General features: G+C 38.3%; 1 protein-coding gene across 9 annotated transcripts in view; it reads left to right on the forward strand.

Annotated features, from left to right (window-relative positions):
* Window positions 1-425: 425 nt before the first annotated feature.
* cux1a (cut-like homeobox 1a) overlaps window positions 426-22,329 on the forward strand; it is a 121,688-nt gene continuing 99,784 nt past the window's right edge. For 7 of the 9 annotated variants that reach the window (XM_079862326.1, XM_079862328.1, XM_079862330.1 and 4 more), the window contains exon 1: window positions 1,175-1,313. In XM_079862326.1, coding sequence (XP_079718452.1) covers window positions 1,251-1,313 — 63 coding nt within the window. In that variant the 5' untranslated portion in view covers window positions 1,175-1,250. Of the gene's footprint in view, window positions 637-1,174; window positions 1,314-1,648; window positions 1,960-22,329 lie in introns of those variants that run through there. The other 2 variants (XM_079862334.1, XM_079862327.1) reach the window with 2 other exon arrangements.

Genomic DNA, 22,329 nt, shown 5'->3' on the forward strand with positions numbered 1-22,329 from the left:
GTGTGCGTTTCTGTCTGTGTATTATGTAATATAATAAAAATAACAACAACAACAGTAATTATTACTAGGCTATTATTTAAAAAACGTACTTTCCAAGAATCGTTGGCTAAATTTGATTGTTCATCACCAGTAGGCCTAATTGAATAATATAATAATAATAATAATAATACAATTTTACTTAATAAATAATGCATTTATCTAATCAGCGTAATCAGTTTCCAGGAATTAACCCAGCTAAATACCGATTGGTTATCATCACTAATTGTAACAATTAATACGATTAGTTTGGATCATCACCATGTCCCATGAACAATGAGTTGAGACGCTACTATATGTACCCAATAGAGGGCGCTACTCTCCAAGTTCAAGTTCAAAAGCAGTATTTACAATTCATCAGGAATCGACCGGACAAGGGTTCATGATATAACATCAAACCATCTAATGCCTCCATCTTAAACACCGTCCATTACCATTTAAAATGCATATTGCTTTATGCAGTATGTATATGGATTAGACCTAGGTTGTGTTTCTCTTTATTTAAGCTATCGATCGCCGTTTCCACATTCTTCACGCAAGATTGCCCATAAAATCAATATAATAGATGTATTGGTTTTAGAGTAGGCTACAAAACAGAGGGTAAGTGGACATTTAGACAACAATCAGCAAACACATTATAAGACAATTGCGTACACAAAAGAACATCAGATATATTTTCAATGGGATTAAAGATAAAAACTAAATCAAAAATCAATATATCAGGTGTGCGAATACTAAAAAAACAGGCCAGCAGATTCTTGATTTGACTATGAGAAGCATAAAAACACATAAGCTACGCGTTCCGTTCGCGTTGCTCTCCTCGCGTCAGGTCTGATCAGTGTCTCGCAAAATCTATCTATAGTGATAAAAAAAATCAATAACCGTATAAACTCTCTTCTTATAACGGATAAAACGTATCCTGCATCCCCCTCCCGCTCCTGCGCCACGGGGGGCTCGATTGAACACGGAAACTCCATCCCGCGTTTTCTGCCTTTTATTTAGGACGGTCTCAATAATTGTTTTCAGTAGCCCTATTCAATATCGCAGGTTGGCATTCGTTCGATAACTCCATTCCGCGCGCGCCCGCGACGTTCGATCTGCTCCGCTCCGTGTTTTGCGCGCGCTCCCCCGCCTCTCTCTCTCTCTCTCGCTGAACTCCAGCCCCTCTCGCGCTCTCTCTATCAGCCTTTCATTCCGTCTCAATATGTCTCAAGATGGCGGCCAATGCGGGATCGATGTTTCAATATTGGAAACGCTTTGATTTGCAGCAGCTCCAGGTCAGCTCTCTTTCGCTTTGTATTCGCTGTGTGTGCCGGTAAGCCGGTCCCGGGGAGCGTCGCGCTGAGAGGCTGGCGCGTCGCTCTCGCGTCGGCTCTTTCGCCGGGTTCGGTGCCCATTGATTAAAGCGGCTCTCGCGCTGATCGGAAATTGATCCTCTTTGTTCAATTCCCATCGATCAACCATCACGGTCAAGGTGGATGCGGCCACTTTGGCAATGGGAGCCCGAAGGTTTCCCGATTCTTTCCTGCTCCTTTCCATCTCCGGGATGTTTTGGGAATAGTTTGTGCTGAAGAGATTTAGATAGTATGTTTGTTGAAATAATTTTGTGTTTAGAAGTGTGTCGCGCTACACGGGTGGCGCTGTGCTGGACCGAGACGTTATTGCTTAGTAACGAGAGAGGTGTTAGACTGCCTTCCTTTTTAGATTTCACCTCGTTTATTGTTTTCTAACACTTTTTGTGTGACTCTAGAAGTTTATAAAGTTAGCAAACTGAAAGTTCAGCTTCAGTAGTTAAGTTTAAATCGAAGACGGAATTGGCTGCTAAACCTGCGCCAGACAGGAACAATTAAACACAAAACAATAAACAAACACGAACGGATGAAGGATTTTGTGAAATATAGATGTGGGACACTAGAAAATAAGGTTTGTTTCGTTATTCAGTTACAAAGTCCGACTAAATAGTTCTTCAAAACAAATTAATGCAATGTCTTTTTTTCCTTCACATATAACTTGTGTTCTGTCGTTCTACATAAAATGCATCAAACGAGCGTTTTAACGCTTGTGGAACGTAACGAGTCTGTTTGCTCTGCATTTGTTTTGGTATAATATTGTTATTGTTTAAAAAAAAAAATCGATTAACGTTAGGTGTCAAAGTCAGAACTCTTTCGTCTTTCGTTATTTGTAATGTTCGTGCTGTTGGAGTATGAAGTGCATTTGTCGCGTTTGGTTAAGCATAAACAATAGACCCATGATTATATCAATTATTGATTAAGAGTTTATGTATTTATGAACTGAGGTCGCAAAGCTTAGCTTGAAGAAATCGCTGACCTATTTTTCGATCGAACTTTATAATTCCTCTTACCAGTAACCATTTATACATCTTCACAAGCTTCACTAGACATTTAAAAATCGATAACGTATCATGTAAAAATCGATATAACTCGATAGTAACAAGTAAACCACCTCTTTGGGTAGACTAGATTTTCTGCGTTATAAGTGTTTAAGAATGTGCTTATTTTGAACAAAAAATCGTGTTTTTGTTTTGTTTTTTTTTGGTCAAAAATAGCCTACTAAATTCAAGCAGAATGTAGAATACTTTATATGTGCATGCACTATGTTCTGGGATGCTATTCAGCTTTTGTGTAACATTAATCTGTAATTGTCAAACACTGCCAGACTCGTTGCATGTCAGATGTTTTGCTGTTTGATTATGTTGTTGTGTTGTAGGAAAATCATTTATTTAATTAGGTTCCAGACATATATTCTTGAACATAAAGGGACCACACACACAGCTAGGCATATTCTGATGTGGTGACTCTAAATTTTCAGTGCTCTCCCTCCCTTCTTCCTCCCCTCCCTCCTTCCCTCCCTCCCTCCTTCCTTGTCTCTCTCTCTTTCTATCTGTCTCCCAGGCTGATAAGAACTGGCATCAGCGAGTTCAGGCATTGATGATGTCATGGATGCTATCTTGTTTTGTTTTTTGCTACTTTTGTGTTTTTATTCAGACCTCTAAATCTTATTTTTCATTATGTTTTAAATGACTTTATTTATCTATTTCTTGTATTTTTTGTTTTTTTCTGTTTAACTCGACTGATTTAAGCTTAATGCCTCTATGTGAATCAGATGTCTCGGATTACCCTGCAAAAACCACACCAGACAATGGAAGAAAGTCGTCTGAATTATAATTTCCCCAAACGTATGACTCTAAGCAGACCTTTTTGTCTCATATATCCAGAACTTTTTGTTTGTCGGTGTCACCTGCTGCCTCCTGTCACCACGTGGTTCTGAGGACTGTGGATGCAGGTGAGGTGTAAGTGTACCTCCCTTAGTGTGTGGTCCCGAGTTTTCGTGCGTCAACGCAGAGAGATTAGCGATTGACGCAGGCAGTACTGCCACCATCAAGATGTGAGCAGACTCTCTTGTCAGGACCTGCGTTGGGGCCCTGTGATGACTTTAAAATGTGTTTGATATCTTTAATGAGGGGCACATGGGCCGGCTGCGGTACACTGTGTACATAAACACCATACGAGTGTAATCTTTCGCATTTTTGGTTCCTATGTGGTTACTGTATGATTGGCACGGCTGTGTCTTAGAGATCTTCTACAATATTCCTGTGAAGAGTTTCAGCAGGCTTGGATGTTTGACATTAGTTGTGCTATCATCAGCTTTTCTTATGGCAATATTTAGATAATTAACTGATTACTCAATAAATCTTGGTAAACACTCATTATTAGGAGACATACATGAATGATGCATGCTATTTGCATTTTAATATTTGGTAACTCTTTTGTTTAGGGTCCAATTCTCACTATTAATTAGTTGCTTATTAGCATGCATATTACTAGGATATTGACTTTATTAGTATTTATTAATGCTTTATTCTGCATGACCATATTCTACATCCCTTAATCCTACACCAATACCTAAACTTAACAACTACCGTCCTTACTAACTATTAATAAGCAGTAATTAGGAGTTTGAGGCAAAAATTGTAGTTAAAGGGTTCCTATTATGCCCTTTTTACAAAGTCTTGATTTTATTTTTGGGGTGTACTATGAAGCCCCTCCTTCCAAAATACGAAATGTGCTGTGATTGGTTAGCTGGCCCAGTGTGTTGTGATTGGTACCACTTAGCACGTGTTTGGGAAATGTCCCGCCCCTCAATAACTGTGAGTTCTTCTCTAGTGTAAATATTGAGGATGATGTAAATTCCAAACCAATTCAAGCCCGATTCAGACCCTGACAATGTTAACAAACAAGAGGATTGTGCAGAATGGATTTCATGCACGGATTTCACAGGACGTTTCAGAGTGGTATGTTTTTTGTTAAAATATATTTTTTTAATACATTATACTGCCCTACAAAGCAAAAAGGCAGTAACTACGCAGAGTGCAGAACTGAGAAAAATGACTTTAAAGTTATTCTGTCATCCAGCCTAAGTAGTTGTAGGTAGATTATTGGACATGTGGCTGTTTTGTTACTTTATATTAGCTTACTCTTTGTACATATCAATCCTCATATTTAATTTGATATTTTACCCCTATTTTGTAGTTACTGTATTCTTGCTTTGTAAATTTGCTTTGTATTACTTACCAAAAACGTGGTACCATACCAAGGAAAAAGGCAGTAACTACAGATTCTCCAAAAACTATTACCATTTTTCTCCAAAACGACACACATTTGAGATAAGATGGTTTGTCACATAACAAAGGATGCCTTGAATGTCATGAAAATGATAATAACTCATTTTTGACCAAAAATGCAGTTACTGCCTTTTTGCTTTGTAGGGCAGTATAGATACGATGTTATCCACCATTTAATCGTGATTTTTGTCGGAAAACTATGGTAATGCAAACAGTAATCGATCACAAAACCAAAGTAAATTTTCCTAAGGAGCGGTGAACCGTCTTACAAAAGCGGGAGTTTACAAAAGCTACAGAAAACAAGCTGTTCTCCATCAAATGTACAGCGCACAGATAAACATTGGGGTTATAATGTTCAGGAACAGTGTTTAAAATAAGTTTTAACCACTCTTAAGTTCGTCAGCATTAGGAATGTCAAAAAAAAGAGTTTTGTAAATGTTTTGGAAAAAATAGTCTTTTTGACATAGCGACAACACTGTCTTCTCTAATGCAGCTCAACCAGGCCTTGTCCCATTTTTTGCGTATTTCCTGTGCCGGGATTATTTAAATGCGTTGTAGTCCAAACGAGCCGTTCGTTGTAGTTCTTGAAAAGGGGATTCTGTTCAATAAAACTTTGAGCTCTGTAACCTTGCAGATCTTTTTTTATGCTCAAACACTTACACTCTAACTAAATTTGAAAAAGTGGAAAAGCATAATAGGACCCTTTTAGTAGTTAATTAATAGTGAGAATTGGACCCTAAATTAAAATGTGACTGAATATTTTTGAGGAGATTGGAGTATTTTTATATAAAAAAAAACTAAAAAACCCCCACAAACATCACTTATTGAATTGAGCACCGGTATTTTGACTTGAGGTTTTGGTAATAACTGTCTGACTGACACCTGACTGGATTCGAAAGACACGGGAAAGTCCCTAAAAAGTAAGCAGGAATGTCGCCACGTGTCTGCGAAAATGCGGATAAACTACTTTTAGGCATGGTTTTAATGCTGACATGAAAGATGAATAGAACAACAGCGTCTCTGTGGAGCCCACCCCACACATTCACACAGACTCAGATCCTGACCACTTCAAAACCAAGCCAACTATATGAGGCCCCAAAACAACACACATATTTGCATGTGGCCTCTCCAAATTTAGCCTCAAAGTAAAGCACTTCAATTGACTCTTGTATTTGTCTAATTTCACAATTTAGACGCATAATAAATTCTACAAGGCTCTTTGAGTGTCTTGATATGCACTTGAGAAAAAAAGTTACTTTATATTAGGTACTTGGGTACTATTAGGTACTTGCATACATTTTTTTTAGATACAACAGTGTACTTTTTTTAAAAATATATTCAATATTTGTATTCATACATGTTGTATTGCAAAAGCACTTGCTGCTTTTGAGGTGGGACACGGGTAAGGTTAAGGACAGGTTTGGTGGTATTGTTAGGTTTAAGGGTTGGTATAACAACAGTGTAATTATAGAAGTAATGGTAGCACTTTATTTACAGTCCTGTTTTGCATGAACATACAACGTAGTATTGACAACTGGGTATTATTACAAATATTAATTACAGCTGTAAATTTAGTGTTGGTTAGTTACACTTTAATTTAAGGTGTTCGTGTTCCAGTGTAATAAAACATTTAAGTGCTGAGTTATAAGTATCTACATACGTACTTACTTTAGGGTTAGGTTTAGGGTTTGGTTTGTGGCTAGTTACATGTAATTATGCATCATTTACTGTTTTTAATAAAGTAAGTACATGTTACATGTAACGAGGACACTGTAAAATAAAGTATTACCCAGGTATTTTTCAAATGTAAGTGCAATGTAAAAACATGTTTACACAATAAGTGCATTGTATCAACTGATTAATTTAAATGTTAGTACATAGTAGTTAAAGACACTTAAGCCCTGTCCTAAATTGAACCCTGAGCTCTCACAAACATCCATACTTTAGTATGTCTGTTGTAAAGCTCACCAAATCGAGGGTGCATATCAGCTGGATGGTGGGCGCTCGCGAGCAACATTCTGAAACCTAAAATGACAAATGGGACATTTCTTGTGGACTTAACAGACACCTTACACGGCGGCCATTGTAATTCCACAAGACCGCAAGTGTTTGGGACAGGGCCTTAATATAATGTGGGACCCAAAAAACATATATCACTTGGGTTAAATTGGACTGAATTGTAAAAAAAAAAAAAAAAAAAGTGTGATTTGTGTACATTAATAGCCTTTTCATATTCGTAAAGACCTGAGGAATATTACATGCACAGTATTAAGTTGTCTGTATAGTGATTTCACATTACGATTTCCTTTGCTGTGTTGTGACAGGAGATTCAGTCTGTTGCCTTGCTTTGGTTATTAAAAAAACGTAGTTTGTCACTGAAAAGAATAGGTTAGTGATTTCAGATCCGGTACCAGATCAGCCCAGACGCTGATAATCCTACAGTATTTTTGAATTACCTACTCTATTAGGTGCTGCAATCTAAAATAAGAAGAGTTTGTTCTCTCTGTGTAGTTGTCTACCATCTCATATGATCATCGCATGCTAGCGATGGTGGCCTGAGTATAGCTCCTTTAAAGGGAACTCTGTTCTTGTGTGATAAACTTGATGATGATGTATTTTTATTTGGTCTAAAGAGGGAATCGAACTGTTCCTAAGGCAGTTCACTTGCCCCCAATGTATAACTTGTGTATAAAATGAAACTGGGTGCGCTTAGATATATTTATAGATGTATACGTGCTTACATAGATGTTTTTTTTTACTGGACTATGTAATATGAAGTGGCCAAATAGTTAATAAAAGTGTTTAAGGGAGTGCTTTTTATAGGCTGTTGTGTGCGTGTTGACCCCTCTTTCATTTGCTGATCGGTCTGCACTCGGTTGCTGGAGATAAAGATGGCAGGAAGAATTCAGTGGCCATGGGAATCAGGGGGGGAGGCCATGTGCCAGCACACTCTTTCTCTCTTTCTCTCTCCGTCACCCTCTCTCAGACGCTCATACACACGGTCATTACCTCACTGACTGCCCCCTTTCGCTGTGTCTGAGGGCTGGGGTTTCACAGGGGGGCCGCTCCCCTCCCGCCCCACACAGGGAAGCCAGAACTCTGACGCCACCAGCATAATTAGCCGTCCATTTCAAATAGAACCCAAGTTGGAGGAGGGGATGAGAGCGCTCGCCCCTCCCACCCCTTCTCTCTTCCTCTCTTTTTCTCTCTTTCTCGCTTCCTTTCGATCGTACTTTATGGCGTGTTTGGTCTACATGCCTGTGCACTCTGGAAATTCTTTTAGTTTGAAGGAATTTAACGCTTCTGATTTGTTTTACAGCAACTGAATTGAGAAAAAGAGTAAATTGCAGAAGACAACTAAAGTTTAATGGCACTATAATGGTCTTTTTCTGTATTAAACTTTGTTTTAAGTTTAATGGCACTATAATGGTCTTTTTCTGTATTAAACTTTGTTTTAAGTCAACATAAAAAACCTTTTTACTTTTCTTCAAAATGTTTTAAATGAGCTTTCCTCTGGAACAATTTTCCTGGCTATTTGATCATGTTAACCAAACTCGAACTGTTGTTTTAGCAAACTCGCATTCAATCTGGCTTTATTCTAATAGCGTAAATAAGGCAATTTTTTTATGATCTAATCAATTCATCATGGATAAAAAGTTCTGACCTCCAGTTTTTATTGTTGGATATCCAGTTTCATTTGGAAATGTGTCGGATTAAGGAAGTAAAATGGGTTGAAATTGCAGTTTGTCTTGACTTTAAAGCTGTACAATCACAAATTGTAACATGAAAACTGTAAACAAATGTTTACATTTGTTAGAAAACCACACTTCCTTTTAGGGCTTTAACATGTTTCCTGGTGCCTGTTCAAAAACCACTTAAAGCCCTGAATGGGGAAAAATGAACTGCTGAATAATATTTATGTAAAATAGTGTTAAAACAATGCGTCAGGTTATTACTGTGATAGACTGTGGAAAAAGGTTAGAACAGCGTTTTATTTGCTTCTGTTCAGAAACATCTGGAAAGAGTTTGAGGGAAGTAGTTCTGAATTAAGAGCCATGGGAAAGAGATCTGCTCCGATTGCCCTCTTTCCTGAGCGAAGGAGAGAGAGAGAGAGAGATAAAGTGAGATACTTAAAGGGAAGTTTAGTCCAAATGGTCTTTTTGTATATTGTCACTCAAAACAGATTTTATACTTCTTTAAAAATCATTACTCTTTGTTCCATGTCATTTAGATTATGTTTAATGTAGTCATTAAAACCAAATTATGACTGTTGTTCTCATTGTTTTCCAGTGCTTTTATGCAGGTTATAGGTTTAGAGTCTGTCATAAGCAGCCATTTTAAACCTAGCTGGACCATTTGTTGTGATTGCATCTTTGAACGCTTCACGCTGCAACCCGATCTATTGTTTTCATACAAGATTCAGCTACTCTGTGATGAGAAGAGCATGTTTTTATTTCCAGTCTTCGCTGCCATTTCGAGGCTCTGCCGCGCCACACTAATTTGCTGCAGATATGTTTAAAAAATCACAACCGCTGAGATCAAAGGCCTTGACAAAGCCTGTGACTTTACTGTGCATAAAACTAATGAGGTGCATCTTTCTGTGTCTGGATGCTTTTTCATCTCGTTGTTGTCTTCTGTAGTCGCCGGTGGTCAATATGCAGCTTACAGCAACCCTTGATTTGCTATAATTTGGATTTCTATGCAAATTTCATTTTGGACGAGGGGTGAACGATTCAAACTTTGCTAGCCACGAAGCAAGGTTTGATAGTTATCGCCCACTTTGGATTCTTAAGTTAACATGAAATCAAAATTATTGAAAAGTACAATAATTGGCTCTGAGTCTGAAATGACTTTTCACAAACTTTGCTTGTTTCAATCAATGCCTATTGAATAAAATACCACTCTAGATCATTTGAGCATTTGTTCCCCTCAGAAATATCTCATTACAGAAGTTAAAGGTTTTTGAACACTTAAATCTTTAATTTAATCAACAAATCATTGGTGAAACTAGCTAGCGCTAAACCTGACTGCTAGTTATTGGCGATTTTGCCACCTCAAAATCAACATGAAATCAAAATTGACTGCATTTACTTTATAAATAGGATAGTTCCAGGTCTTTTTTGTGGGTGATGAATGCAAGTTATTCCAAAGATACAAATGTTTGTCTTCCATCTCTAAACTGACTCCACCAAATTGTCATTTTTCTCATCCTAAATCATTGAATATTTTATTATCTTAGAAATTATGCCATATCAGATAAAATTGTTTGCTAACATGGTTTCTTGTTGACGTCAATCCTTGATGAAACTATTAGCTAACGCTCAGAACTGATGCCACCTGTCACTTTTCCTGCCCTACAATGCAATTTTGTTATCCTCAGAATATGTTGCATTTCATCACTAAAATTGTTAGCAAACACCGTTACATATTCATCTCAACTGCGAGTTATTGGTAAAACTATAGTAACAGTGAAGCCAAACCACTATGTATCCAACACAAAACACAAAATGACTCGTCATGATCTTGTATTCGATCCAAGCAGCAGGCAGACATCGTCCCTCGCTCGATAATTTACTGGGCGAGATTTTGTTTGAAAAATAGAGATTGTATTTGCTCTTTAAATATCAGAGTATCGATCGCACACGGCGGCAGAGGCCGAAGACTCGCAGTCGGAACTGTTAATGTGTGGGAGACTCGAGAGACTGGAATCTCACTCACATGCCATGTTTGATAAAAGCCCAGCTCTTAGGGGGCTATGAACAGTCCATTTCAGCTGAGGCGAGGAGGAGGCGCGCACCTCTCTTTCTCCCTTTATCTCTCTCGCTCTCCTTCCCTCTCTCGTTTTCTTACCGCTCGCTGCGAGAGATGATTGAAAAGCTGGAGTTTCCATCAGCGGCCGTCAGCTGTAAATGTACTCAGACTGCTGAAACAGCCCTGCGTTGTTGCTGACCGTGGCATGGGCCAGAGGATGTAGCGCCATATTGCATCGTGTGTAGTGTGCCAGCATAATCAGGTGTGAATAAGTAGGTCAGCTGTGGTCTGTGTTTCGCGTTGCCAGTTGGTATTTCTGACAGCAGCCCAGAGTTTTTGTGCAGTCGGAGGTTTGCGGATTGTTGACGTTGATGACTGTGTGCGGGAAGAGTTGGACTTTTGCAGCTTTTGTGTCCACAAGAAGGATGAATCACATATGTGTTGGGTTACATAAGATGCCAACCCTTTGGCGGGACGACCCAAGCTCTTTTTCGATTTGAACTCTTTTTAATTCTGTCGTTTCTCATTCGGACTCTCTCTGGTTGGCATGTAGCCTTGGTTTGATTGCCAACTGAGAAAGTGCTATGGCTGTATCAGGATACCTGTCGTAAGGTGACACACTCTTTTGTCCGCTGGTCTTGCATGGCGACTTCCTTTGAGCGCTTTCAGTCGAGAGACATCTGGACTGTTGTTTAACTTTGCTGTCTCAAGCACAAACAGGTGTTTTTGTGACTAAATGAATGGATTAACCAGCAGACCCAGAAACAGTTCCACTCCAGACTCCAATGCCAATTTTTTTTTTTAACCTTGTGCTGTGTGCGTAATCCTAGAGATATAAATAGCCTTCCTCAATAAGAACTGGAAGGAAGGGCACATGCACAGCAACCTTCATACGTTTTGTTTGGTGCATTTACTTAATTTGTTTAATGTGAAGGTTTGTAATCATAATTTTAAAAAGTAGTTTGTATAAAGTTGCTTTGAGGCCTTGTGGCCTATTGACTTTGGCGGTTTAGGCATGTGCAAAAGTACATTAAGAAAACTAGTCAATTAATTGTTGTTAAAAGAGAGTTGAATATTCTTTCATCACATACTTACCCTTCCAAACCTTGCTTTTTCCCCTGTGAAATACAAAAGAAGATATTTAATGTAGAATGTTTAAATTGGGAGGGGGGAGGGGTAGATAGTGATTAATTAGGCTGTTTTAGGGGCCACCTGACCCACAACTTTTTTTTTTTAAACCCGGTTTCTTAAGAAGCTAAAAATAATTCATATAAGATGACAAAACTATAAGACATTGCATGTGTTGTGCTGTACAAAACCGTACGACCCATATCTAAATGTAATTGTAAATTGTAATATAAAAAAAATACAACTTTTGGTACTTTTTGTACCATTCAAGTTATAATCTTACAATTTCGCTTTCTTGAACGAATTCTTGCATAAGTTTTCATAAGAGTGTGTTGAAGACACGTTCACGAACAGTTGGCCCAAGCACAACGGAATGAAATTAAATGCAGGCATTTCGAGATGCATTTCTAAATATTTCTTTTTCAGTTTTTAGCTCGACCCAGTTATATATAATCATCAAATTTTGGGGTTGGTAAGATTGTTTTTAATGTTTGTTTTTTTAATACTCATGAAGGCTACATTTTATTTGATAAAAAAATTGCGAAATATAATTAACTTCAATTTTCACTTATTTTATTCCTGTAATGGCAAAGCTGAATTTTCAGCATCCATTAGTCTTCAGCGTCACATGATCCTTCAGAAATCATTCTAATATGCTTTTTTGGTACTTTAGAAACGTTTCTTATTATCATCAATATTTATTTATAATAGAAAATCTTTTATAATATTAATGACTGATTAATTTACTGTCACTTTTGATTAATTTAATGCATCCCTGGTGAATAAAAGTATTCATTTCTTTATAAAAAGAAATCTTACTGACCCCAAACTTTTGAACATTAATATATATATATTAAAAGTTTTTTTTTCATCTTCATAAGCACTATGTAAGCTTGCTTAGACTTTATAATCTTATGAGAATAGCGTGTCTGTTAAAATAGGAGTTTTCGTTGGACACCGTTAGAGGAGTTTTTATTCTTGAGGAGCCCCAGATGCTCAGTACATTATGTGATATGATGGTGGCTCCTAATTTAGCCGCAGTCTTATCCTGTATGGATGAGTAATTGTGTCCATAAAGAAGGTTAATCTTCATAACAGGGGAACATAAACCAGATCTCTCTGGATCCTCTTCTGTTTCAGCACAGAACAGGGGAAGAGAGTGTTACTGAAGCTCAGAGCAAGGAACTTTTTTGGGTCGGAAGAATTTAGTGCCGTTTCTGAGAAAATAAACATTACGCTTCAATTTGCTCCTCAAAGTTATTGTCTGGTCTAAGAAAGCGCAGGCAAACTGAGGTGAGGTTCACTTATTTTAGACCAACTCTCCGCATTTCCCTAGTAGGAAGGTCTGGACGGTTGGGGGGAAAGATGGCATTTTGTGAATGCCTCAAAGTTTCCGGAAAAGTTCATCTCAGAGCTTTGAGTGCCGTCTTGCTCCATTACTATTCTTGGAGAGTCTCAGGTAGCCATGGCGAAGAGTTTGCACCCAGCTGTGGTTTAAGTGCTCTGTGAGAATGGGAAATAATCAGGAGACCCTTTAGCCTCCTGTCTACACTTTTTCCCTTCTGCCTTGCACTCGCACACATACACACTTTTGGGTTTTACTCCAGAAGTCCCTTGCCAGCCTGGGCTCAGCACTTTAAAAACCCAAACAAAACAAAATCCTCTGCGGGGGCCCTCGGTGCCTAGGGAACCGGGCAGCTCCACCTCACACTCAGCAGCAGCAGGGCTCCCTGATCTGGCTTGGAGCTAGACTTTGGCTGAACTTTCACTTTTGCCTGAAACAGTTATTATTAGTGACCTGAAAACCTCCAGGAGGAGTGGAAATGGAAGCCAGATGCCGTTAGTGGCTGGAAAACGATATTAAGCTTTCAAATGGTGCCCATGGGGAGGGAGACTGACATGGATTTCCATGTTGGGGGGGTGAAGAAACTGTGACCCCGGCGCTGCTCTGGTGATTTGTTCTGCCGATGGCTCATGCTTGAATATCACTACAGGGGTGGTGGTGGGGTGGGGGGTGTTTGGGGAGGGGTCAGACCTCCAAATTTGCTTGTTCGCGGGGGTATGAACACTATCGTTAGTGCTGGTGGTACATATGCAAAACATTGGTGGTTCTTCAAATGTAGGTCATGATTTTTTTCCCAAAGATTTTAATTATATTATATATTTCAGTATTTTTTTTATTTATATTCCCCCCCCAGGCTTTTAATGATATTCCATGTATTTATGTATTAAGTCTGAAATGGCTCAAAAAGATGATAGCCTGCGTTTTCAATCAGGTCTTAATTAGTTTCAACCAAACAATGTTACCAATTCAATTCAAAGTAAAATATTCATGTAAAATATGGCAAAAAATCTAATTAAAAATCAGAATAAAATGAGGTTGGTCTAAAATAAGTTTTATCACCATTTTTGGAAAGTAGGTTTATGCCATCAAAATATTCATTCTTGCAATTTATGAACTAAAGAGTGGTATTGGTATTTTGTTAGTTTGGATCCAGCTTGTAATTTTCTTAAAATAGCAACTACATAAAAACTCTCAACCTTGAGTTTCCATTCATATTATTTGTAAACTCTCTCTGTTACATATGATGTGTTTACTATAGGCAAAGGTAAAACCTTACTCTGCTTTTTAGTCTGACAATGACATCTCTGGATTAGTCCAGTACACGCGCTGCCCCTTTAATTCCTGCACTTCCTCATCCCCTTGTTCTCTCTCTTTATACAAAATGTCTGTGCAGCCTCCAGCGAGGTTCTGTCTCCAGGAGGGTAATTATTTTTAGCAGGAAGTGTCTGAAAATGGACTGTACTTGGTCAGATGTGTGTGTGTTGTACTTGCATGTGTGTGTGTTGGCCCCTGCCTGGCTGGCCTAGCTTGCAGTGAAGAGAGATTGGCGGGATGTTGGTGTTGTTATTAGTCTTAACAGCAGCCGGGCAGAGGATGTGCTCTCCTCGGTCCCATGGGATATCAGAGACAGATCCGAGGAGATCAGAAGGCCGAATATGTCAGATGAATTTCAGCAAGAGGGAATGAAAATAGCAGGCTAGCAGGGGAGCCTTTTTTGCTTATTTATGAGAACATCACACCTGGCCTATATCGGCACAATCACATTCTACCCTGTTATTGTGCTACTTGCAACGTTTTTATCCTAGGTGGTCAAAAGGGATTTTTCTCAACCCTTTGTGGTTGTTGTTCTCGCCCCTTAAATCAACATAATTTGGCAAATTGCTCTTTTATTTGTACGATTTCTCAAAGTTACCCAGTGACGTTATAGTTATCAGTTTGTGCAGGATTGTTTGAGGTGTTTGCCTTCAGTTCAGCTGGACTATTTCTTTTGGCAGGCCTATATGTACATCTGACACTGATGGCTTCCCTGGCCATCGTCCAGAGAATATTTCAAACAACATGCTTTTTAAAAGACCGCTGTGCGTCCTGGGAGTTACAGCATAATTAAACAGACTTGAACCTCTCCGCGCAGAAACAAATCACTATAAATATCGACATACTGAAAAGGGCTTTGACTGCGGTCTTCCATAGATTTTTGCATTTTGTTTTAGTTATTACATAAGATTTATCATATCTGTATTTCTTGTGCTTTGTTTTACAGGTGTAGATGCATATCAAGACTTTTTCTTTATCATTTTGTGCATTTCGTACAACAAAGGCAACATGAAATCAATATTGACCCTGTTTACTTTAATACACATTCCTAGTTTTATTTGTGAACAAAATCATTGCACAATGTTAAATAAAATATATATTATAAAACAAAAATGTAAGAACCGGGTAGGCAAGCTGGCATTTGAAAAAATAGAAAGAAGAAAAAATTCTGATCTTAACAAGACAGAGCATCCAGTGCTGATGGTATGATTTGAGAACTCAGCCCACCTAAAACATCTCAATCCCTCATTTAACGGTCTGCTTTATCTTTGCGAGCAATCAGGTGGCGTATATTCTCTTTTAATCCAGGACTTTCACTTACACTGAGGTATTATCTCTGTTAAACACACATCCGCACACAGATACTCGTTCCAAATGCATCCAAGACCTCCATTATGGAGAGATGCATTATCTGTCACGCTGGAATGTGCGAATTATGGATTTACACGACCTGCATCCGAGGCCAGAGATAGAAGGGGGAAAAAATGGGAGTTGGTGAGTCGATGAGTAGAAGCATCGTGTTTTGCTTCACGTTTCTTCGGTCTGTAACTATTGCTGGTGTCTGAGTCATCAGTTCAAGTCTCTGGGAAATATGTTCTGTACTTTATGCTGCTGGTATTGTTCCAAGATTTAAACTACTGATCTCATGCTAATTCCAAATTAGAGGATCGATCCAGAAATGTCTGATAGCGATCTGCCTTATCCAGGAAGTTCAGACAAGTTCAGAATCACTGGAATGTTGTTTCTTATATTGAGGAGGGCACATTCACATGACCAAGGTTTAAAATCCGCTATATGCACAGAACATTCTTATGAACTTCCGCAAGAAAACTTACAGGGAAGCATCACTTGTTGGTGTGGTATCTTCAGTTTTCTGAGGTAACTTTAACAGCATCAATATTGTAGTTTATAATCAGAATATAGTCAGTTAAATAGTCAGGCCTAGCATTAATTTAGTTGTTCAAATGTAAAAAGAGATTAAACGGATGTTTAAACTTCAGCGTTTTTAACTACAGCTGAGCACTGTTGCATCCCTCAGTTCCTCCTCAGCAAAATTCAATTGTACCATCAGTTTTCACTTTCCCAGCCGATTACCAACATTGAAAGAAATGGATCATGCATAAAATGTATCATCTGTTTCTACACGGGATGTTAATCTTTCTGTTTAAAGGTTGTGATTCTCCACTCATACGTCTGTATTGTTATTTTAAGTTGGTTCACTTGTAAAATGCGATTGCCATATTCCCAGGATCTCTTGTTTTTCTTTATTGATAATTGACAGGCCGCTACATCAGACACAGAATTTAAAATTTAGCCTTCTTAACACTCAGATTAAGCGATTACATTTCAGTAAGGTCGTTCTATATCTTTCAACATACCTTCTGATGTTCATTCACGTTTATTTCCTGCACTAACTAGTAGTAAAGAGGAAGAGATGATCAGTTCACGCGTGCTGAACGACAGCGATTTGTCACACCACATTAAAAAGCACCAAAAAGCTATTTATTGTTCGAAAGCGGAGACTTTGTTTCATATCAAAAGTAACAAAGCACAAAGCTTATTGCGATATATTGGATGGGAGGCAGTCACACTACAAACTTTTTGTACTGAAATTGAAAACAGCATAGACTAAAATATCAGTTCTTGGAATCGATATCTATTCATCAAAATGAGAATTAATTAAAATGTTGAACCAAGGCAGATCTTGAAGGCAGCAAGTAGGCCTATAAAATGACCTCTTGACAGCTGACCAAAAATCCCTGAGATGACTTATCAAAAACCAGGAAGTAACCGTGCATATACAGTATTTAAATGATAATCTGATATAAGTGATGTGAACGATTAATATAGCCTATATATTTACTTTTTCTCTGTCTTAGTTAGCCTTTGGTGTCTTTGTATGTCTGGCCATGTCATGTCCAGCCAGTGAGAGTCATCATGGACTGCTTTGCTGACTAATCCAACTGACGTTTTTGGCAAAGTCTGGCCTAAGAAAAAGTAGGGGGTAGTACTTGTGCATTCACGAGAGCATGTATGCGTTTGCATCTGCCATTGTGTGTGTGTTTGCGCGTGTGTGGTCGTGCTTTGGCAGCGTGAGTTTGTTGTTCCCGGAGGCATGGTAGTGAAAGCGGCCCCGTAGAACGAGAAGAGCGCTCATGACGGTACTCGCTGGGAAAACCGCAGGCCAGACGAGCTGATTGGACTGCGCTGTGACACCATGTTTCCCATGTTCTGAACAGCTTTCACTGGAAGCCGGCCAACACAGAGGGGGACCCCTCTCTCCTGCTCTCCGCCTCTTTATTTCTCTCCTTTCTTGCCCTCTTGTGCTCCCTCTATCCCATTCAGACCGATGTTATTGAGACGAGAGGGTTGCTGAAACTGCAAACCAGCCTTTGAAATGGAAAACAAATTTAAGAAAACAAGCATGGATTGATTTCCTCACTGCTTTTCTCATCTACATCTCCTCCCCTACTTCATTTGTGCTGGATGGAAAGGGAGGTTTGATCCTCGAGAACTTGTCCTCATGTCTTTTCTAAACCTTCATCACTGGCTTTCTTCAGTGAAACACAAATGAAGATATTTTGAAGAATGTTGGGATCCAAAACTACACTGGACCCTATTGAAATTCATTGAGACATTCTTCAAAATATCATCTTTTCTGTTCCACGTTTTTAGGTATCTTTTGGTTCCATTGTAAAAACTGCGTTATTTCAGCTATTATGTTCGACCACTAGCCCTCCTCCATCTTGGGTGAGGTTGTTTTTGTGCTAGTCATAGTGGTAATAACTCTCAATAGGTCACAGAGATTATCAGCCATTCACAGATGCGCTCAGATTAATTTAGCGTCGATGGGCTTAATTGTTCTTGCAGCTCTGTCACTAGGATATAGACATAGCTGGGCAGGTGCATTGCAGGTTCTTTTCCACGTTTCAACAAAAACAGCAACGTTGAGGTGGTCATTCATCCTCACGAACATAATCGAAAAAGAGCTGCCAGGGAAGGCCCATTTAGAAACGGCTCTGATAGCGTTCTGTTCGCGATAAATACTTAAAGCATTCGGAGAGCTCAGTCTGCGGGCTGCAGCACATTTCATGCATTATTGAGGTTATGAGGGCTGAGGTGTTCTTCTGTGTCTCGCAGACAAAGACCAAAAAAGCCGAGAGGCTTTGTGTATCAACGCTTCCAGAGCAGAGTGAGTTCTAGTATGCATTGATAAACATTTATCGATGAAGACGGTAATGTGGTTTTGGATTACGGGTGTTGTCACGAATCACAAGATGTTTAGTAGTCAATATCAATACCAGAATCCAAACCAATATCCATTTTTGATAAGTTTCACAGCAAAAAGTTTGATACTGAGCATGCATTTTTAAATAAGTTTATTGACATTTTTTTCACAGTTTTACTTTGATAAATTAGATTAAAACAGTAGATCAATGTATTCTTCAGATATTTTGCAATTAAGCACAAGTAAACATTCAGTAATAAAAAAGTTTAAATAAAATCAAATCACCTTTATTTATAAAGCGCTTTTTACAATACAGATTGTTTCAAAGCAGCTTTACAGTGATAACAGGAAATGAATGCAACAAAGATTGTTTTGGCTGTACAGCAGATCTAGAAGAAAGTCATTGTCCAGTTTAAGTAAGTTCAGCGTGCCGTTGATTAATTTCCATTGTAAAAAATAAAATCATTAGTTATTAATTTATTAAATTTATAATAAAAAATAATTAACTAAAATTAAGAATTGAGCCAATTTATTTATCAGCTTGCTATGCTACGGGGCCCTATAAGGGGTGACATGGTTATAGAAAAAAGCTTTGATGTTCACTCCCAAAACTTTTGTGTTCCCCCGAGAAACTTTGCATTCACTCGCAAAAGCATTTAAATATACTTTTCCTCCCATGTCATATTAAAAGTTTTGCAAATGAACAAATAGTTTTTCAGTGGTATGAAAAACTATTTGCGCAAGAACGCTAAATTTTACAAGTCCAAGCACAAAAGCATTGAAATGTGATATTTCATCATTGCTCCTATTTTCCTCCAAAATAATTTTTTTTTCACATCACCATGACCCTTTTGAGGCTCTGTACTACAAAAGTGCTCATTAACAGTCGGAAACATGACCTTGTGCGCAGTGCACATGCTCTAACCTTTCGTACTGTTGTGGTTATTATGTGAGAGTGGCTCAAATTCAAATACTTTCCTGTGATCTCTCATTTGTTATAATGTCCAAAAATAGTGCTCACCACCAATCTATCCTCGTCATATCCCCCCCCCCCCCCAGCTGCTTTCGTGACTGTTTTTATGGTCTGTGTAGAACAGTTCCCCATGCAGTCTCCCATTATGTCGATATTGCATATTCCTTTGACTGTGTTTTGTATTTAGACATGGCACGTAAGCATATTCTGAGTTCAGGGCAGCTCAGCAGATGTGCAATGGAAGGAAATTCACAATCAAAATAATGTTCTGGATAATATGGCAGCGCGGAGTCGTGGGGATGGTGCTCGCGGGGGGGGGTGTTGGCGACTCGCTGAACTAAAGTTAGCAGCTTTTTTTCGCTGAGTCAGTGTTTGAGTTTAGCTTTTCCACTCCGGGCTCGTGAACGTTTCTGCTGACGCATTCTTAATCCCTTCCTTTACTATACTTTTGTGAGCAGTTGTGTGTCAGTTCTTGCGGTTGCTAATGCTACATCTCCACTATTATATGAAAATAAATGAACTAAACAAGCTTTTTGGGAAAAACTCCCCCTTAAATAAACACCTAGCTTTGACTTGGAGGTGTTAAAAGCATTTGAATATGTTTACCTTTAAGTGAATCTAAAGGAGGAGTTCTTTGTTGGCTTATCTAATGCTGTTAGAGACCTAGTGTTTGTGTTGATGTATGAAGGTCGGACTTGTGTAGTGTTTCAGATGAGGGTTGATTGACTGAGGCGTGCTGAAGGTCAGTCGTATTTCTGCACCTTCTCTAAGGTCACAGCCGGCGATGGCAGAGAGCCAGTATACACATATACTCATAGACCAGTGCCAACACAATAGCAGCCAGATTACTGTTTACCTCACACACTGCCTTACATCTTTACTGGCCTACTGTGTACACACTACTACTGCGAGTGCTATACTCCATTCTGAACATATAGCCTAACTTTAGAATGGAGTGACTTGTGGGCTTAAGTTCAGTTTTTAATTGTTTTATTACAGAGAACATAATCTATCTCACATATTTGCAGTTAAAATGCTTGTTTGATTATTTTTAACAAGTCAAGTGTACAAGGAATAGCCTAGTTCAACATGAAAAGTGTTGATTTCTACTTTTTGTGGAACACTAATTGGCAGTAGTCTTTTTTTCTCTCTTATAGTGACCTGTAAACATCAAGCTCCAGATTGATATCATCCATCAAAGTATAATAAAAGTACCACTAGACACATAAGAACTAGTTTCATTTGATGTCATCATTAACTTCATAATGTTGCAACACTTCCGGTTTGACAGTTATGCCAAACATCATTTGTTCTTGCATGTCTCATAACCAGTCATCATGACCCATTCACTCAAAAATTAGGAATGCACAGATATCCTCATTTTAGTTGATACTACTACTGATAAACCAATAATTACTTTCGTGTCATGTCTGATATTAATATTCTATATTATTTTATCTAAATACAAATGCTAAAAAATAAAGGCCATTAAAAGTAAATTTAGGCATCACAATATTATAATGTACAGTATGAAAATATTTAATATAATATTTAATAATAAATTAATAGGTAAATATAATCACAAATCGATTAATAAATCTCTATTATACACTGAAAATTGATGTGATACTGCTATATAGTGCATCAGCTTCAGTGGAATTAGAATATGGCACGTGTCGACTATATATATATATATGCAACTGTTATGATGCTTTTTTTCATTTTTGGTGTTTGACAGTCTTTATCCACTTTTACTGTACATAAAACAGCAGCTTGAACATTCTTCAAATCCTTTTGAGTTCCATGGAACAATGGAAATCATATGGATTTGGAACAACAAGAGGGTGAGTAAATGATGCACTGTTTCTTTAAGACACTGAGCCAATTAAATACAGGCTCTGAATTGAATGGTGGTCCGGTTTTGGTTAGGGAATGTTATCGCTCTCATACAGTGTGCTGAACTTTATTTTATACTGTTTTAATGCAGCGGTGCGTGCCGTCTGGAATGACCGGCCCTCACTCGTGGAGCACTGTAGCATGTCTCTGCCCACTTAACTTGCATAAAAATGTTTTCCTGTCTTTCCGGTGTGATGCGAGTGAAAGATACAAGAACTGCCTAATCAGCAGCTGAGGTGCTGAAGGTCACATGCTAATATGCAGGGAGATTAACCCCAACTGAAAACATGAAGAGTAGATTTGATCCGTTGACATAAAATACCGGTTGGGCTGTTTATAGGTGAAACACAGTACAGGAATAATATGGAAAGATTAAAGTAATGTTTTAACTGGCTGATATGTTTTTGATCCACCTGCTATGTCACCATCTTTTGTGTTTTTAGCAGCTCGATGTGTATACATGCTGACTGTTCAACAATTGCAATCATTGTTGTATTCACCCCCCACACTTTTTTGTCAAAAAAAAAAAAAAAAGCTATTGGAATTTCCTGAAATGTCATCCCCATTAAAATGTCCATGATGCATCCATTGAGGAGATCTTAGACTTTTGTTTCACTGAAATTGAGTGACAGTTCCTTTTAAAACAAAGTTTCTTCATTTTGTTCAATTCAGTCTAAACAGCTTTGTTTATTCAAAGTCACATGCTTGCAGTGTAAAAGAAGTCGCACATTTGAAGTCTAAACCAAGTTGATTTATAGTTACGCATTTGCAGTGTAGATAGCTTTTTTTATTCAAAGTTGTGCACTTGCAGTGTAAATGTTTTATATTTTTAAATTACAGAGTTGCAGTCAGGGCCGGCCCAGTTGGTGCCCTAGGCAAGATTTTGGATAATGCCCGCCGCAAGCCAACTAATACCAATGGTAACTGCACTGTCATGCATAATTAACGTGTTATGGTCATGTATTAATATCACGTCATGATGCAGTGTTTAAAATAATTAATCCAAGTCCAACGTA

Source organism: Squalius cephalus, assembly GCF_949319135.1.
Source record: "Squalius cephalus genome assembly, chromosome: 24".
NCBI classification, from domain to species: domain Eukaryota; kingdom Metazoa; phylum Chordata; class Actinopteri; order Cypriniformes; family Leuciscidae; genus Squalius; species Squalius cephalus.